The 19,994-nt window shown below is 39.7% G+C and overlaps 1 protein-coding gene across 1 annotated transcript in view; it reads left to right on the top strand.

Annotated features, from left to right (window-relative positions):
* pex13 (peroxisomal biogenesis factor 13) overlaps positions 1–19,220 on the top strand; it is a 31,482-nt gene extending 12,262 nt beyond the window's left edge. The window contains exons 2-4 of the mRNA XM_041203860.1: positions 2,567–3,261; positions 14,467–14,592; positions 17,492–19,220. Of these exons, the coding sequence (XP_041059794.1) occupies positions 2,567–3,261; positions 14,467–14,592; positions 17,492–17,796 (1,126 nt within the window). The 3' untranslated portion in view covers positions 17,797–19,220. The remainder of the gene's footprint in view (positions 1–2,566; positions 3,262–14,466; positions 14,593–17,491) is intronic.
* The last annotated feature ends 774 nt before the right edge of the window (positions 19,221–19,994 follow it).

Below are 19,994 nucleotides of genomic sequence, written 5' to 3'. Positions count from 1 at the left end.
GGATTCTACCACATTGTACTGGGGGATAGCCTGAAGGGTATCAGCAGCCACTGTGGATCCGCAGTTGAGTTGTTCAAAATGTTTTTTCCAGCTGTGGCAGATGGCATTCTCATCTTTAAAAAGAGAAACTTCATGCTGTGAGCGAAAGGAATTTTGTCCATTTGATCTTGATCTAATGATGGCCCTGGTGGCTTCAGAAATGCTTTTCATGTCATGGTCAGCATATTGTTGGATCTCTCAGGCTTTCTCTTCCTGTCACATGACCTTTACCTTCAGATTTGTCTTAGGGTGTCACTTTTGAGCCGTTAGAATGTTGCCTTCTTGACTCACGACGTTGGGTTGTGCTGTCAGGCAATGAAGGCTGCTTGCGTTTGTTCTAGGAAGTTGCATATTTCAGCCTTGTTTTCATCAAACCAGTTCTGTTGACCACAATACTTGAACCTAATGTTCTTGGCACAGGAGAATAGTACAACTGACTTTATTTGACCCCACTATTCTGAAATTGAGTTGAATATGTGAAGCTTTTCCAGCTTGGTCGTGAATTCTTTTCTTTAGTCAGGCTGCTTTCAGGCTGAGACATTGATCTTTTCCCTCTTGGACTTTGAAGCTTTGCAATGCCTTGGTGCTAGGTGAATACATGCTTTAAATTGGTAAATAAGCACTGCTGTCACCAATTGGAGAAGGATTAGGAAATCATTACAAGATTATATAAACCAGTTCACCCTGGGCGTCTGGGAGGAACTCGGAGAGTCTGTGACTTTACTTTGCTGTCTTGGAAATAAACTTATTTTAAGGTACAGGCTAACTGTAACTCTTTCGAGTACAAACACATTTCCATCTGTTTCAGATGAAGTTACATTGTTTCATAGTTTGCCATTGTGAGATTTGAACTCTTGATCTTGGGGTTACAAACCCAGTACCATAACCACTTGGCTATTTAGGCCAAGCCTACAGGCTAACTGTAGACTCATTCTTCCTCAACATATAATTATTGGAATTAACACGCTGGTCTCTGTCAACATTTCCTTTCTAGCAGAAGGTGTACCCCCTACTTGTTCAATCAGTAAAATCATTTACAAAACCTGGCATTCCTGAAAACTCCCTGTGAGACTTGAAGACTAACAGTCTATCCACCGTCAGCACAGCTGCCCTGATCATTGTGAACGTCTTGCACCTTCTTTCTAGTAAATCAATCTGCACTTCCCACCCCAGTAGTCTTCAGAACAGGTCACATGACTCCTTTCTTTGCCCCATTTTACCCTAAAGAGACAATCCCCAAATATCATAATCTTATAAACTTCATATTTGCAACAAACTGTTCAGGGGCGTTGGTGAGATCACACCTAGAGTACTGCATACAATTTTGGTCTCCTTATTTAAGGATGGGTATATTTGCATTGGAAGCAGTTCAGAGAAGGTTCAGGGCTGATTGTTGGGGTGAAGGGGCTGATTGTTGGGGTGAAGGGGTTGTCTTATGAGGAATGGTTGAGCAGGTTTGTCCTTTACTCTGAAGAGTTTAGAAGAATGAGAAATGACCTATTGAAACACATAAGATTCAGAGGGGGCTTGACAGGATAGATACTGAGAGGATGTCTCCCCTTGTGGGAGAGTCCAGATCTAGGGGCCACAGTTTCAATATAAGGGATTACCCATTTATGGTAGTTGAGGAGAAATTTCTTCTCTCAGATGTTTGCGACTCTTTGCCAGAGAGCAGTGAAGGCTGGGTCATTGAATCTGTTCAAGGCTGAAAGGTACAAAATTTTTGGTCTGTAGGGGACTCAAGAGTTATGGGAACAGGCAGGAAAGTGGAATTTGAGGCCAAGATTAGATCAACCATGATTGTATTGAATGGCAGAACAGTCTTGAGGGGCCATATGGCCGACTCGTCTAATTTCTCATGCAACCTCTCCTGATAGGTTGTTTGTTGACCGTATATTACCAGATCTATTTGTCAGTAAACTATTGCTTGTAAAGAATCAATAACCAAGGAGAAAACTAAACAAATCATTTGTAACCCTAAAATTATTTCTCATTTTGGAATTATTTGTGAAGACAAAATCATAAAGTAAGTACTAAGCATTTGTAAAAAGCTATGAAGCATCATGACTGAGGATTTTTCTATGGGTTCATGTTACGAAAACTGACTAAAAGCCTACAAGATTTAATTTTGCAAAAGTTATTTTAACTGATCTAGTTGTAAACAAAACTCAGTATTAATGTTATTGCTAGAACAATATTATCAATCCAGATTTTAAAAAGTTTTTTGATAATATTGTTCTAGCAATAACATTAATACTCATGCAGGAACCACATTTGTCACTATCTTCGTGAAAAGCACATTCTCTGACAAAGCTTTTTTCATTGTCTATAAGTGATTGCTGAAACATAAATTCCATAATGTTCATTACATTACTTGAATAATGAAAAACACACATGACTCTCTCCAAACACAAAAGTTTGCCAAACATTTTCTTCATGAATTTGTGTAATGATGCTTTTCCTTCTTAGCAAACCATTTTTATTTGATTTGTGTCTTAAAATTATTTTTTCATTTCCTGTGTTTCAGATCTGCTGAACTGTTATCTGGCCTACCCACGAGACAAGGACAGCCTATACTTACAAGAATTCCACCACCTCTTCCCCCAAGACCAGCACAACAGACTGGAGTTGGCAATCTCAGCACTTACAGATCTGTTTATAACACCTTCTCTCCAGCATATACACCATATGGAAGCTCTTTGTATGGAAGCTATAGCCCTTATAGTTATGGATATGGAGGCCTTGGCTACAACAGATTTCGAACTGATGATGTTCCTCCCAGTAGGTTTGTACGCCAGGCTGAAGAAAGCAGTAGAGGAGCATTTCAGTCCATTGAAAGTATTGTTCATGCATTTGCTTCTGTCAGTATGATGCTTGAGGCTACTTTTTCAGCAGTATACAACAGTTTCAGAGCCGTCTTGGATGTTGCTAATCACTTTTCCAGACTTCGAGTGCATTTTACCAAAGTTCTCTCAGCATTTGCATTGATCAGAACTTTGAAGTACTTATATAGGAAGTTACTAAGATTACTGGGCCTGAGGAACAACTCTGAGGTCGAGGATTTATGGGCAGACAGTGCTGGTGCTGTGGTTCCAGCTGGGGCTGAAGACAAAGTACCTGGGTCAGGCAAATCCTGGCCCATCTTTTTGTTTTTTGCAGTTGTTTTTGGAGGTCCGTATCTTATATGGAAATTACTAAGCTCAGCTACTTCTGAAGAACCAGGTGAGAAATCTTTGATGGATAAAGTTATATAAATTATTATGACTGACTGTATTTACTGTTTACGCTCAATGATCTTTGCCAGGGCAATAATCATTTTAGGTGTTTGGCTAGTTATTTTTTAAATTCTTGGTAGTTGTTACCATCCAATGCTATAATGCTTTTTGAATGAAACAGATGAACACTGTAGAAGTATAGTCAAATTCTATCGTCTCAAATTTGACAAATTTGTTGTAGCTCTACTTTCCATGATACTTCCAGTCTTCCAGGACGCATCTTGGTCATTTGGTTGTGAAGTCATTGAGGGAAAGCTGTGTACTGGTTGTGTAGGCAGTGGAGCAGTTCAGCGATATCAATTCTAGTTGCTTCCAGCTCAGACTGGGGAGTGATGAATTGGATTTGAACCATGTTGGGTTAGGATATTCTGCAAATGAACTGAAGTAGGACCATAAGCAACTAATGTTCTTACATAATCTAAAATATTTCAAGATTAAAGTTGATTTCTGTTTCTAATTAGAAATTATATATTCCGCTATGCAATGTACTCTGGTGAATATTGATGCTTTAGGTAGGGTACAGAGAAGGGCAACAATAATGATAAAAATACTTAGCTCTGTTAGTTATGAGGACAGGCTTGCAGAAGGCTAATTACTTTGAAGAATTGTAGACCAAGGGGAGGTGTCATTGAAGGTTTATAAAACAGTTGTGGATTTGATTAAGATATTTGAATTAGATCATGATATTGTAACTAATGCATGCCCTTAAATAATGCAGGCAGAGAGTCAGGACAGATGGCAGGAAATATTTCTCCTGAGTGTGATCCTCAATTACATTACTGTTAAGTATGGTACAAATAGGTACGCTTTAAGAATGAGCTTGACTTGAGTGAGGACAATATTCCTGTATATTAAGGGCAATGGGAGGGGTGAGATAAGCTCGTCAAATGGTCTGCCATTGATAGTAATAGATTTCTGGAGCTTTTCTAATTGTCAAGAAGGAATTATCCAGAAGTTTTTGAGTCAATAGAATTTGACTATATATCTACGGTGCTCATCTGTTTCAGTTAAAAAGCATTATAGCATAGGATGGCAACAGTTACCAAGTATGGAAAAATAATTAGCCAAATTTCCCTCCGGAATCCTCCCTCTGGAATTAGCACTACCAGAGTTTGAGAAGACAGAACATGACTTTAGTTGGCAAAATGAGCATTGATTATTGTGACAAACTTTTCTAACTTTTTGTATGCAGCAATACATATGTCCTTTCCAAAATCGTTTTTTTTCTATAAAAGTATATTGTATACTTACAGCACCTTCTAAACCTGTAACTTTAACTGCCTAGAAGAACAAAGGCAGCAGGCACATGAGAACTCCAACATGGAGCTCCATGTTATGGAACTCCACCATGCAAGTTCCCCTCCAAGTCACATACCGATTTGGAACTATATCACCATTCTTTCATTGTCGGTGGTCAAAATCCTAGACCCCACTCCCTAACGACACCACAGCCTCCAAAGGTTCATGAAGGTAGCCCACCACCCGCTTCTCGCTTCTGAAGGAAAATTAGGATGGGCTTAAATGCTGACCTTGCCAGCAACACTCATATCTCATGAACTAATTTTTTAAAAAGTTACTAATGCAAATAAGGTCTTAAAACCAAATCACAACCACACATTTTGCTTCACCTTTAAAGATGTGTTTGTCAACAATCCACCGCTCAATCTTAGTGCCCGGAGTCTGATTTGTGAAATAATGCTAATGGTGAGACGGTGATGTAACCTGTGTACCAAGACTCAATTGACTAATGTGGAGAATCCACAGGTGTCAAATACACATACTACCCACCATCCTAAGGACTGCAATCCTCAGAAAGTTCACTAATTAATTACAGTCTTTTACGCTCACACACACTTATTTTGCATACTTATAAAAAATGAGAGAGTTCTATATTCTAATTACACCAAGGTGCAGAAAGCATATAGAGAAATACAGTATATTCTCTATGTTTATTGTTATAATTACCTAATTTCCAATCCTTATAAACACATTTTCACCTGCGGCCTTCAGAACACTTGTTGCTTCATTTGTTTCCATCTTTCTGTCCATAGCTTAATGGCTTAGAAGATGCTAAGCAAGAGATAGATATTAGGAATGAAGCTCTTATCAAAAACATAAATGCGTGTTTCTAATGCGTGGGGAATTATCTGCTATAGCACTCAAACACAATTAGAATAATCAGTGAGGCATTCTCTCATTGACATGTTATATAAATAATGGTTACTTGTAATATACAATTGTAACTCAGTATACCCACTTAAGGTATTCAGTTTTGCTCAATATCTCACTTCCGGAAAACAATATTCTATTACGCTATATATTAGTTTGTCTCAGTGATAGCATTCTCACTAGGTCTTGGGTTTAAGCCCCGCCACAGAGAGTTGAACACACAATTTCAGCTGACACTCCAATGTAGTACTGTAGTATGTTGATGGTTTGTTGATTATGTGGTTAAAGATGCAGAGGTGATGGGCATTTTTTGATTAAGGCCTAGTACCACATATAAAGAGAGTCATCCTCGGGAGCCACAGCCCCACAATTTGATCTGTCTTGCGTAAACTCCTTCCATTCCTTTTCGGTCGGCATGGAAGGATTTACTGTATGGACTGCTGCATGCCCTTCATGTCCTCATCCTCGCCCTTGTCAACAGTCCAGATGTGCTGTAGCGTTCCATCCTGCTGTCTGTCGGTGGAGTGGGTTCCTCATGGAGGGCTCTGTACATGGGAGTCCTCCCTTTTTCCATTGGGGATCTGGCGTGGAGGGTGTTGCATGCAGAGGTCCTGTATAACTGTGGGTTAAGATGGTCCACGGACTCCCAGGCCACCTGCATTTTTTGCGGCCTTTTGGAGCCCGTGCTCCATGTATACATCGAGTCCATGAGGTTGAAGCCCATTTTTAGCTTTTTGAAGGGGCTGATCCTCCAATTCTAGCTGCACTTCAGCCCCACACTCCTGATCTTTGGCCATTTGGTGTTGAAGGGGGCAGGCTGGCAGCGGGGAGGGCCTCCTTGTAAGCCTGCACCTGGGCCTGGCCGAGGTGGCCATTAACAGGTCCAGGCAGCAGGCAGTCAAGGGGTGTCATCCAGCCTTACTATCTGCCCCTCTTCCATGGCTATGTTTGCGGCCGGGTGTCCCTGGAGAGGGAGCACACTGTGTCCGTTGGTATGTGGTTGGGGACCGCGGGTTTGGAGTGCTTAATCGGCCTTCAAAACCACGTTTTGCTTTAATTCGGTAAGATTCCTTTCAATTTTTCCCTCGCCCCTAAGGGGCAGTGTACTATCAATTGGTCTAATTGGCTTTTTAAATTGGTTATTTGGTTAATTAGGTAAATTGGTATTCAAAAGAGTATAGAGCCAGGTGGGACACGGGGGTAGCAGTTAAGAGGTAGAGATCTCTAAGCCTGCATCCTGTGAATAAACGTACGATCAAGGAAAATAATTATATCTTGTTTTGTACTTCACCATCTGGTTTGGACCCATTTAAAATGATAGCAGAGAATGGTTGCCTAAAGGTGAAGATTGGAAACTAAGATTTTTTTGAGAGAAGACTGGTTATGATTTCCCACTGATATTCTCTGAATTTGCACATTATGATCAATGGAAAAATGAGGTAGATATATGGACACGGGTTACATTCTTGCCAAAGAAAAAGCAAGGTACGGCCTTGGCACTGTCGTTTCCTACCAAAAGCAGGATCAGGTGCATACTCATTCCCAGTGGCCTTCATGGCACAAATGAGACATTTGGCGGTGTCACAAAATATGGAGAATTCAATGCTGGCAGGATTTTGAAACCATTCAGATATGGGGTAGAGGCGTCAATACAACAGAAGAACCAGAGATAAAAGAAATGAGGATGAATTCGTTTTTGGCAGATTTGGCAGGAATGGAGTAAAAATAACCCAGGGAATTATTAACAGGTGTTTCCGATATGATTCGAAATGTCATTATGCAGCAAATTGTCCAAAACGGAACAATAGGGTCTTCGAGGCAATGCATGATACAGAAGGTTGGAAGAGGAAGATGATGAATTGATCAGTCTGAGGCAATTGCACTGCTCACAAGAGGCCTCAGTCCAGTTATTAATGTACTACTCATGGATTCATTTAATTGTGCCATGTAGGACAGTGGATACCTGTTCATAGCATGTGGAATGGATTGCTTTAAATATTTGGATTCACGAAGTGATAAGGCTTGAAGCAAGGTCAAGGGATATGAAAGTTCTACTTGCTTCAAGTTCGGGAATGAGAACATGTTAAAGTCACTGAAAAGAGTGGTGATTTCATGTAGAATAGCTGGGGTAAACCACTTTATTAGTACAGAATTAGTATCTAGTGAGATACACTTGCTGCTGAACAAGCCATCGATGAAAAAGGCACATATGAAATTGGACGTGGAACATGATAAGCCTTTGGGTAAATTGCAAACCTCCTGGCTTTCCAATCATGACATTATTGTATCCCTTTAACAAAACCTAGCATCTCTCATCAGAACATTAAAGAAGTGTTAATGGCATCAATTGATAGGAATTTGAGAGAGAAAAAGCAAATTGTCTTAAAGTTACATTGACAATTTGCTCATCCCTCTGTCCCTCTTGTCACAGGTTAAAAATCCTACTAAAGGGTGCGGGGTAGTTGATGATGAATACACAAGCTTATTGAAGTAAATAGTGAAACAATGATATGCAAAAAGTATCGGAGGACACCATCACGGTAAGCCTCCCATTAGCAAAAGGCTTTAGTGAAGTAGTAGCTATGGTTTTAAAGATGTGGGAGGATAGAAACATTTTCATTTTATATTTTATAAATATGGCAGCAAGATTCAGTATGCCTACACTAGTCCATGGTAAATATAAAAAAGTGATTCTGGATAAAATCATGGAGAGATGGATATGAGACTGATTGGGGGCACCAGCTAAATTCCTAACTGACAATGGGAGGGGAAATTTGCCAGTGACAATTTAGAGACGTACGAAGATATGAACATTGTAGTGATGAACACTGCAGCTAAAAGCCCCTTCAGTAATAGGCCTTGTGAAAGAAATCGCATGGAGATTGATGAAATGCTTCTTAAGATCTTAACTGACAAACCAAATTGTAAACTAATATCTGCCCTAGCATGGGCAATCCATGCAAAGAATTCACTTTAAATGGTTGGGGGCTATAGTCCATATCAGTTGGTCTATGGGAGAAATCCAAAAATAACTTCGGTGATGCGTGATCACCCCCTGGCTTTGGTAGGAACTACAATTAGTTCCACTATTTATGTGCACTTAAATGCCCTATAGGCAGGGAGAAGGGCATTCATCAAGGCAGAAGTTTGAGAAAATTCAGCAAGCCTTACAACATTGCATAAGACCATCAGGGATAAACTTTAATCCTGGAGATTTAGTATACTATAAAAGAGAGGGACAGAAAGAATGCAAAGGTCTGGGTGAAGTGAAAGGGTGTCAAGGGAAGACAGTAATTCTTCAACAGGGTTGTCAAACTGTTGGCATACATTCATCTAGGTTAATCGGGATTGATTATAAGCTTGCAGGATCTGATAGTAGAAGGTAATGAGGCACCCTACGCATCACATTCTCATATGTTTGACAGTTATGAGGAGCAGAACACAGTGGAATAAGGGGAAAAAGTGATAGCCCTATTTTGTGCATTAATCCATTTATCCCAAAGGACAACTACTGAAAGTCAGCACTGGAGTAACATACATACCAGAAGGGGCCAGTGAAAGGAGGGATGTGACCATTGTAGGGAGAGCAGGGAAAACCACCGGCATATTTGAACGTTAACTAAACGTTCCAGATAATGGACAAGAGTAAGATCTATGGAGTGGCAAAATGAGATGAAAACATGGAAGGCTAGAAAAGGCAGTGAGTGTTCCCATAGCGGATCCAGAAGTGATTCTGGCCCTAGGGAAAAATCATAGTGGGCTGCATGTGGGTTTAATGGTACAATCTTCAAAGAAAAACTTCAATATCTCTTAACTGTTTCTTTTTCTGATTTTTGCCTAATAACTAAGACAGTTAGGTCATATGTGGCCATATGTGTGGATTATATTTATGGCAATGTCTAGCCAAAAGGAAGAAATTACTGTACATAGATGTTAAATGTTTTCTAGGAATACAATTCTAAACAATTTTCGCAGGATACCTCCTTTACAAAAGAATTTAATTCAACCACTTTGGCCAGAATTTTCCAGCCCCTCATGCCTAATAAAATTAGGAAGAAACAGTAGATATAAAGGAGAATAGCTAAAGTAAACATTGATCCCTTAGAGGCAGAGAGGAAAAAACATCATGAGGAATGAGGAAATGGCAGAGATGCTGAACGTGTATTTTTCGTCTGCTTTCGCAGCAGAAGATACCTTCTAACAAGAAGCTAATCAGAGTGAGGAACTTCGGGTAATTAACATCAGCAGAGAAAAAGTATTGGAGAAATTTAAGGGACTAAAAACCAACACACCTCTGGGATCTGATGGCCTACTTACATCCTTGGGTTCAAAGAGAGGTAACTTCAGAGATAGTGGATGTGCTTGTTATTCCCTAGATTCTAGAACAGCCCCAGCAGACTGGAAGTTAGCAATTCACCAAGGCTCCTTAGACAGCACCTTCCAACCCCATGATCACTACCATTTAGAAGGACAAGGGCAGCAGACACATGGGAACACCACCACCTGGAAGTTTCCCTCCAAGTCATTCACCATCCTGACTTGGAAATATATCGCCGTTCCTTCACTGTCACTGGGTCAAAATCCTGGAACTCCTTTTCTAACAGCACTGTGGGTGTACCCACACCACTTGGACTGCAGTGGTTCAAAAAGGCAGCTCACCACCACCTTCTCAAGGGAAATTAGGGATGGGCAATAAATGCTGGCTCAGCCAGCAAAACCCACATCCCTTGAATGAATAAAAAGAATGTAACACTGCTATTCAAGAAAGGAAGGGAATTAAAAACTGAACTGCAGACCAGTTAACCTGGCATCGGTTGTTGAGAAAATACTGAAATCTGGTTATTAAGGGAGGCTTAACAACGTGCTTATAAAATCATAACATAAACAGACAAAATCAACATGGTTTTATGAAAGGGAGATCATGTTTGACAAAATTATTAGAGTTTTTTGAGGATGCAACTAGTAGATTAGACAAAAGGGGAACCAGTAAATGTAGTATACTTGGATTTCCAAAAGGTACCTGTTAAGATGCCACACAAAATGTTAATACGCAAGATGAGTTGGGGGTAATATATTAGCATGAATGGAGAATTGGTGAATGGACAGGTAGCAGGGATAAATGTGGCATTTTCAAGTTCCCAGGCTGTAATAGTGGGCTGCCACAAGGATTAATGCTGAGGCCTCAGCTATTTACAATCAATATTAATGATTTAGACAAAGAGACTGACAGTAATGTATCTAAGTTTGCCGATGATACAAAGTTAGGCAGGAATGTAAGCTGTGAGGAGAACACAGAGACTGTAAAGAGATATAGACAGGTTGTGTGGGCAACATGATGGCAGATGGACTATCATGTGGGGAAATGTGAGGTTATTCACTTCAGTAGTAAGAATAGAAAAGCAGAATATTTTTTTAAAGGGGTGAATCGTTTAAATGTTGATGTTCAGAGAGTATGTGCTTGTGCAAGGAACACAAAGGTAGGTTGCAGGTACAATAAGCAATTAGGAAGGTAAATGGCATTCTGGGCCCTATTGCAAGGGGATTGGAGCACAAGATTGAGGAAATCTTGCTACAATGCTACAGGACTTTGGTGACACCACACTTGGAGTACTGTATGCAGTTTTGTTCTCCAAGCCTAAGAAAGGCTATACTTGCATTGGATGCAGTACAACAATGGTTCACTAATTTGTTTCCTGAAGAGGGGGTTGCCCTATGATGAGAGACTGAGATAATTGAGCCTATTCTCTCTGGAGTTTAGAAGAATGAGAGACAATTTCATTGCAACGTACAAAATTCTGAAGGGGGTAGACACTGAGAGGTTGTTTCCCCTGCTTGAGGAATCTAATCTGGAACACAGATGCACAGTCTCAAGGTCTGGGGGTGGGGGGAGCATCAATCATTTAGGACTGAGATGAAGAGAAATTTCTTCATTCAGAGTCTTTGGAATTCTCTACTCAAGAGGGTTGTGGATGTTCCATTGTTGAGTATATTTAAGTCTGAGATAAAAAGAGTTTTGGCCTCTCTAGAATTCAAGGGATATGGGGAGCAGGGGGGAAAGTGAAATTGAGGCTCAAGATCAGGCATGATCATATTGAACAGTGGAGCAGGCTCAAAGGGCTGGGTAGTCTACTTCTGCTCTTATTTCTTATGCTGTTAGGATTGGAATAACAGCCCAATAGAAGAGGTACCCCTACTGTCCTGAAATGTTCTTGCTGCTGTCCAGCTATGTCATAGAGATCTACAGCACAGAAAAAGGCCCATCGAGTCTGCGCCCGTCAAAGAAGCACCTAACTATTCTAATCCCATTTTCCAGCACTAGGCCATAGCCTTGTATGCCATGGCATCGCAAGTGCACATCCAAATACTTCTTAAATGTTATGAGGGTTTCTGCCTCTACTACCCTTTCAGTCAGAGAGTTCCAGATTCCCACCACCTTCTGGGTGAAAAAATTCTTCCTCTCATCCCCTCTAAACCTCCTGTCCCTTACCTTAAATCTATGCCTCCAGTTATTGATTCCTTCACCAAGGGAAAAGGTTCCTTCCTGTCTACCCTATCTGTGCCCCTCATAATTTTATACACCTCAATCATGTCCCCCCTCAATCTCCTCTGCTCCATGGAAAATAACCCCACTCTACCCAATCTCTCCTTATAACTAAAACTCTCCAGCCCAGGCAACATCCTGGTAAATCTCCTCTGCACTCTTTCTAGTGCAATCACATCCGTCCTATAATGTGGATTCCAGAACTGCATGCAATACTCTAGCTGTGGCCTAACCAGTGTTTTATACAGTTCCAGCACTACCTCCCTGCTCTTATATTCTATGCCTCAGCTAATAAAGGCAAGTTATCCCATATGCCTTCTTAACCACCTAATCTACCTGTCCTGCTACCTTAAGGGACCTGTGGACATGTACACCAAGATCCCTCTGATCCCCTGTACTTCCCAGGGTCCTACCATTCATCGTGTATTCCCGTGCCTTGTTTGTCCTGCCCAAGTGCATTACCTCACAATTATCCGGATTAAATTCCATTAGCCACTGATCAGCCCATCTGACCAGCCCATCTATATATCCCCCTGTAATCTAAGGCTAACCTCCTTACTATTTACCACCCCACCAATTTTCGTGTCACCCGCAAACTTACTGTTCAACTGTGCTACATTCAAGTCTAAGTCTTTTATATATGCCACAAACAGCAAGGGACCCAACACCGATCCCTGTGGAACCCCACTGCACACAGGCATCCAGTCACAAAAACAACCCTCGACCATCACCCTCTGCTTCATCAGCCAATTCTGGATCCAATTAGCCAAATTGCCTTGGATCCCATGAGCTCTTAACTTCGTTATCAGTCTCCCATGTGGGACCTTATCAAAAGCCTTGCTGAAGTCCAAGTAAACTATGTCAAATGCATTGCCCTCATCTACACACCTGTTCACCTCTTTGAAAAATTCAATCAAATTGGTCAGATATGATGACCCCTTAACAAAACCACGCTGACTGTCCTTGATTAATCCCTGCCTCTCCAAGTGTAAATTAATTCTGTCCATCAGAATTGCTTCCAATAGTTTCCCCACCACTGAGGTTAGACTGACTGGCCTGTAGTTCCATGCTTTATCCCTTCCTCCCTTCTTGAATAACGGTATCACATTGGCTGCCCTCCAGTCCTCTGGCACTTCTCCTGTGGCCAGAGAGGTATTGAAAATTATTGCCAGCGCCCCTGCTATCTCCTCCTTTGCCTCACTCAAACGCCTGGGATACATTTCATCTGGGCCTGGAGATTTATTTACTTTTAAGCCTGCCAGACCACTTAGGACCTCCTCCATTTCTAAGCTAATTTCTTTACTTATATCACAGTCTTTCTGCCTGATTTCCATACCCACGTCATCCCTCTCACTTGTGAACACCGACACAAAGTATTAATTTAGAACCCTACCTTCTGGCTCCACATACAAATTACCACTATGGTTCTTAATGGGCCTTACTATTTCCCGAGTTATCCTCTTACTCTTAATGTATTTGTAAAATAACTTTGGATTTTCCTTTATTTTATCTGCCAATGTTTTTCATGCCCCCTTTTTGCTCTCCTAATTTCCTGTTTAAGTTCCCCGCCCTACACATTCTATACTCCTCTAGGGCTTCCGCTGTTTTGAGCCCTCGGTATCTGCCATGAGCCACCTTTTTTCTCTTTATACAATCCTGTATATCACTCGACATCCAGAGTTCCCTGGATTTGTTGGTCCCACCGTTTGTCTTTACTGGAATATGTTGGCCCTGTACACTCCCTATTTCCTTCTTGATGAGTCGCACTGCTCTGACGCAGATTTAGCTAAAAGTAGCTGCTCCCAGTCCACTGGCCAAATCATATTTGATCTTGTTCTTTTCCATAACAACCTTGAATCTAAAGGAGTTATGATCACTATCTGCAAAATGCTCCCCCACTGATACATCTACCTCTTGCCTGGCTTCATTCCCTAAAATTAAGTCCAGGACCACTCCCTCTCTTGTAGGACCTTCTATGTACTGGCTTAAAAAACTCTCCTGAATGCATTTTAAGAATTCTGCTCCCTCTAAACCTATCACCCTATGACTAACCCAGTTAATGTTGGGTAAGTTGAAATCCCCCACTATTACTACCCTATTATTTTTACACTTCTCTGAAATTTGCCTACATATCTGCTCTTCTATTTCTTTATGACTGTTGGGGGCCTATAGTACACTCCCAGCAATGTGATTGCTCCTTTTTTGTTTTTCAGTTCTACCCATATGGCTTCATTTGAGGAGCCATGTGTTGACAACGAGGGCCCCATTATTGCAGATTCACTATATTTTCTTTATGTTTAAGCTGCTATCAACAGTGATGATCACAGATTGAATTACAGAATGTCTGTACTTTTTTTGTTCTTTAAGATTTCATCTTTTTTCATGGATTGTGATTAATTAATTTGTTAATGTTCATATGTATTTCCTCTATTTTCAAATAAGAATCAACAAGTTGGGCAAATGGAGAAGATGATCATGTTGTAGCAAAGGCAGAATATGATTTCACAGCTGGCTCAGAAGAAGAGCTCACATTTCGTTCGAGTGACCTGCTGAACCTGGCTCCCAAAGGTGAATCCTTCAACTCTGTTTTCAAACCAATAGGGTACAATATACAAGTATAGAGTATATATATATATTTAAATATGTTTTTATGTGTGTATATAGTATATATATATTCGCTTGGTTGTACAGAATTTGACTACTGCTGAGAAAAGGGATGTGCTATTGAAGCTTTGTGCCTTGCACGCATCAGGAAAGATTCAAGAATGCCAAATATTAAAGGGAGAAACAGTTTATACTGCATGAGAAAAGGATGCTGACTGGTTGGCAAGCCGACTCTGCTCGAAGCTTTGCCATGGAGAGTGTACCAAGGAACTATTGCACCGCCCCCCCCCCCCCCCCCCCCCCCCCCCCCCGCCAAGCTTTTATTTAATTCAGTAAAGGCGCAATGCCTGGGCACTTTTCCTTTTGCCTACAGAGGACAGGTCCCTGCATGTGAATATATGTAGCTTCTAGCAAGTATAAGTGAGCCACATTGCAAGCCCAACTGATAATTTTAAATTGGGTGTTAACGTAAATCTTAACACATTCAGGATTGTTCAGCAAGTGCTGTCCAAATTGTGGAATCACATCTAATGTTAGACATATTATGCAAGCATGAGCTGGTTGAATATGGTCAGTACTCCACCTATTGCTAACAGCTGAAAGGACATGTTGTTTGATATGATCTGCCAGTCATTGGGTCATACAGCCTATGTACCTGACATCACACTGGCATTGAAGCTCATATACCATATTATTCATTCAGTTAGTAGGTGGAATGTCTTTTTGGCTTGACATCAGCATCCTGTTAGTGGAAAATACCACTCGTGTTACTACTGAATAGTAGCAGCGTGAAATGGCTAGCTTTACCTGTTGCTCGAATTGTTGAGATACCTTGCCCTCCCAGGGTAATTTGACTGGACACTTTCCAGTTTCAAAAGTGCTACTTATACTCATACACAAGAGCTGCCCTCAGTAGGCAAAAGGAATTTGTCCAAGCATTGCATCTTTTTTTTGAAATAAACAAGTGTTTGACGGACAGTAGTTTCCTGGTGCATTCTCCATGGCCAATCAGAGTCGACTTGTCAACCAATCAGCTCTCTTTTCTCACGCAGTATAAATTGGTGCACCTTTTGAAATTTGGCCTTCCCGCAGCAGTCCTAATGTGTGCAAAATGAAAAGCTTTATGTATAAAACATATGTAACTATATATATTTATATATGAAATCTGGTAAAATTAAAACTCAGGTTTATTTTCTTCCATTCAGTAACATTAGCAAAAAAGTCATCATGAATTTAAGGCTTCTGTAATGAACATCCACAAGGGCTGTGCATAAATTCAATTTTTGCTTTTATTTTTTTCCCGACCCCTGCTAACAGATAAGCAGCAAAGTAGCAAAAGAAGTAAAATAAGACTGAATTTACAATTTGAAAGATTATATGACAAGCAAACTAATTTTAGAATTTTCATCCTAACTATTTTCTTCCCTTTGAAAGCAGTCACTCATATTGGCTTCATTGGTAATTGAATTGCTGTATCACCCTTGGTCATTCTTCAGTAAGTGATGGTAGAGTGGTTATCTGTGTAGGGCATTACAATTTTATTTCAGTCAACACCCCAGCAAATCTGCTTATACCCTTTCCCATAGAGATGGAATAGTTCATAGTTTAATAGATTGGTAATGTTTATCTGGGCCATGGACTGCATTTGTACAAGCTAAAATTTACCTTAGAAATCAGACAGTAATCAAGAAAGACAGACCATGATGGATATAAAAAGAAATAAGATGATGACAGAATTTGGGACTGCGTGTCCAAAAGTCAGATGGTGGGTAAATATGAATAAAGAGGTCAATAAGCAGAGAAAGAATAAAGGGAAGATATATAAACTAGAATAAAATGTTTGGCCAGGAGACACCAAACCTCAAGATTGAGTGAACAGTTAAAGCCAGACAAATGAAACAAATTAAAATAGGAAAAAGAGCAAGGTGGACAAAGGCCCGTATTTGCTGGTGAGTAGCATTCGAAGTACTTACAATTGAAAGAAAGGGGTAGATTGCATGCATAAATGGTTCTGAAGTAGCAATATGCATGGTAATCATCTGTAATTGCATATTATGAAGCTAATGAAGAAACTGGAAGGTTTAAATATGCTGTATAGCAATCTTAATGGGTTTCTATTTAAGTTGTTAAAATCAAGTCTACTGTTAAATATGAATTACATACAAATATACAAATTAAGAGCAGGAGTTGGCCATTTGGCCCCTTGAGCCTGTTCTACCATTCAATAAGATCATGGCTGATCTGATTGTAGCCTCAAATCCACAGTTCCTACCCTAGCAACCTTTGACTCCCTTGTCAGTCAAGAATCTATCTACCTCTGCCTTAAAAATATTCACGACCCTGACTCCACTACAGTCCAGGAAAGAGTTCCAAAGACTCAGGACCCTGTGAGAGAGAAAAATTCTCCTCATCTCTGTCTCAAATGGGATACCCTTTATATTTAAACTATGTCCCCTAATTCTAGTCTCTTCCACAAGGGGAGGCATCCTTTCAACATCCACCCTATCAAGTCCCCTCAGACTCTTACGTGTTTCAATAAGATCACCTCTCATTCTTTTGAACTCCAATGGATACAGGCCCAGCCAGTCTAACCTTTCATCATAAGATGACTCCCTATCCCAGGTATCAGTCAAGTAAACCTTCTCTGAACTGCTTCTAATTCATTTATACCTTTTCTTAAATAAAGAGACCAATTTATCACATTTGTCCCTTATGCCAAAATGCACTAAAAGCATTTCATGTTAATTGAAGTTTTCAACACTTAGAAATGAATTCATCAAACTCTTGGTTAGTGTACGACCCAGCCCCAAACACTGCATTTGGTACTAATGAAAACAATTAAGTATTTATCTTCTTTTTTCAGAACAACAGCCCAAAGTACGTGGGTGGTTGCTGGCCAGTTTGGATGGTCAAACAACAGGATTAGTGCCCGCTAATTATGTCAGAATTTTAGGTAAAAGACGGGGCAGAAGACAAGCAGAGCTGGAACGCATGGCAGAGAAGCAGCCACTTGGAGGTTCAGCAACTGCAAATGGAACTAATGTCATTGAGTCACTGGAAGATCAAGAGGCAGCCTTTGAATCGGCTTTTACTGAAACACCAGAACGTAGTAAGGATCCTATCTCTACAGAATCCGCAAATACTGGGAAGGATGTCATGAATGACTGACAACTTATTAGTAACAGGAAGAAACCTTTCCCGTTGTAAAGCTGGTGTATTAAATGATATTAATAGCTTTTAAGTTTTTGTTGTACTGATTTACAATCCCTTCATCCTCACCCCAGCAACATATTTTTTGAGAAATGAATCAGGTATATAAGATGTTTAATTTATTTGCCACCTCCTAGTAAGTATCCATATCATTTTCCTTCGTAGACCAAGTAATTCATATATTTGGCCAATATAGTGCAGTTAATTATTCATTGTTAAAATCTCTGGATCTTTTCTAAAAAGTCCTGAGATTTAAACAACTTTTGATGATTAGACCCATAAGCCAAAAGACTTGGTCTGTGTTTTGGTCTGTCTGTGAATAAGTTGTCCTTCTTGAGAGACTTGGATTTTGTTCAACAAAATTGGCTACAATTGGTTAACTTGACGTAATTGCAAGCATAACGAAAAGCTCTATCCATGCCTAAAATTTGATACTCAGGTTTTTTTGTATTTGTAGAACTGCTGGTATTATGGAAAGTTTGGTAGTAAACTGTAGCTCGTGATACGCTGCTGCTTGATGAAATTAATTAGATCATCATAATACGTGTACTAACTCAAAACTGTAAAGGTTATTACAAACATTTGAACTAAACTTGTGACTACTTTTAAACTGTTCACATTATACACAAGTAATAATTTCACAAGTGAAGTTAATATATGTCTGACATGATGTCCTTAATAATTGGATAACCATGAAACAGGTACTAGTTTGCTGTTAGTTTATTGAAATATTATTTGTATAGTAAATCCAACAAGGAGAAATAGTCAAACTGTAGCAATCACAGCTGAGTAAAACTGTAGGAACTTACTTGTGATAAAGGGTGAACGTAGTGTCCAATTCTTTGTGACAGAATGGAGGTTACGTGATGAAAGTAATAAATGTTGAAACATAACTGTAAAGTAAAAATATAAGAGGTCTGCTGAAAATTATTTGTATACATTAATATAAACTGGTCTTTTCATTTGGTTACATACATTTCTTAACCAATTCTCTTCAAACATTATTAAATAATATCAGTCAATAAAATACACAGAGATTGGGAAGTTTCCATGCAGAGTGCTCTTTACATTGTGAAAATATGTCCATTTTTATTGTTTTAATGTAAGGCTTCCCCTCTCTCACATTGTTCCACACTTTGTACTCCATTCATTTTCAAGGAGGTGAGTCAATGGATCATTACCCATGAGATATGCAGTCTTTTTAAATTACAATATTTTGGACAACTGTACAATGATTTAAAAATGTATAATATTATTTGTAAAACAATTATAATATGCTTCGTAAATAATTGCAGGTATAGATGGATAAGTTGCTTCCATGGATTTAACATTTTCTCCAGTTTATGATCCCTGTGAATTTGAATAAATACACCTGCACCTAGTGTGGTATTGAGTCTGTAGATCAAGAGGGTCCTAGTTTCAACCCTTGGTCTGAAATGAGTTGGCTGAATTAAGCTGGGGTGGTAATCAACATGATAGAATTGACCCCAAACCCCTTTGAGGCTAGAGAGGTGAATAATCAGTCAAGTTTGGGATTTGAAATTGAATCTAGAATTTATTCTAATGGCTGTTCAGGCATTGTAAGTGAAATAAGCTTAAGGCTATTTTAGTCTAGTTCCAAAGGACATAAATCAAAAAAAGAGCATATTGGAGGTGTTACAATTTATTGTGTTAATCACATGGATCCTTTCTGTAGTAACTAATGTCATCCCTCAACGATTATGGGCACACATCCATCAAGGGAATTTGCTCTCAAATTCCCACACAATTAACTCAGCAAATAGACACTTTGGAGTTTTTTTGGTGGGGGTGGGGTTTGGGAGTCTGTATGATTAGGTTATAAACTCATGAAGGTGGTTGGAAGAATTCCAAGAGCTGGTAGATCTGATGATTAGATGAAAAGTAAGCTTCAAAATTATTGCCCATCACAAGTTGTACATTGGATCCTGAAAGTTTGGAGACTATTACAAGCAAACAGGATCATATGATTTTCTTTGATTCAACAGGCCATTGTATTCATTAAGTCATCTTATACAGTTTAATATTTTAAGTATTAGACTCATAGATGTCTATAGCACAGAAGGAGGCCATTCAGCTCATAGTGTCCACGCCGGTCAACAAAGATCTGACTACACTAATCCCATTTTCCAGCGCTT

Source organism: Carcharodon carcharias, chromosome 2 (assembly GCF_017639515.1).
Source record: "Carcharodon carcharias isolate sCarCar2 chromosome 2, sCarCar2.pri, whole genome shotgun sequence".
In the NCBI taxonomy this organism is placed as follows: domain Eukaryota; kingdom Metazoa; phylum Chordata; class Chondrichthyes; order Lamniformes; family Lamnidae; genus Carcharodon; species Carcharodon carcharias.
This window is presented reverse-complemented; position numbering and strand designations above follow the sequence as displayed.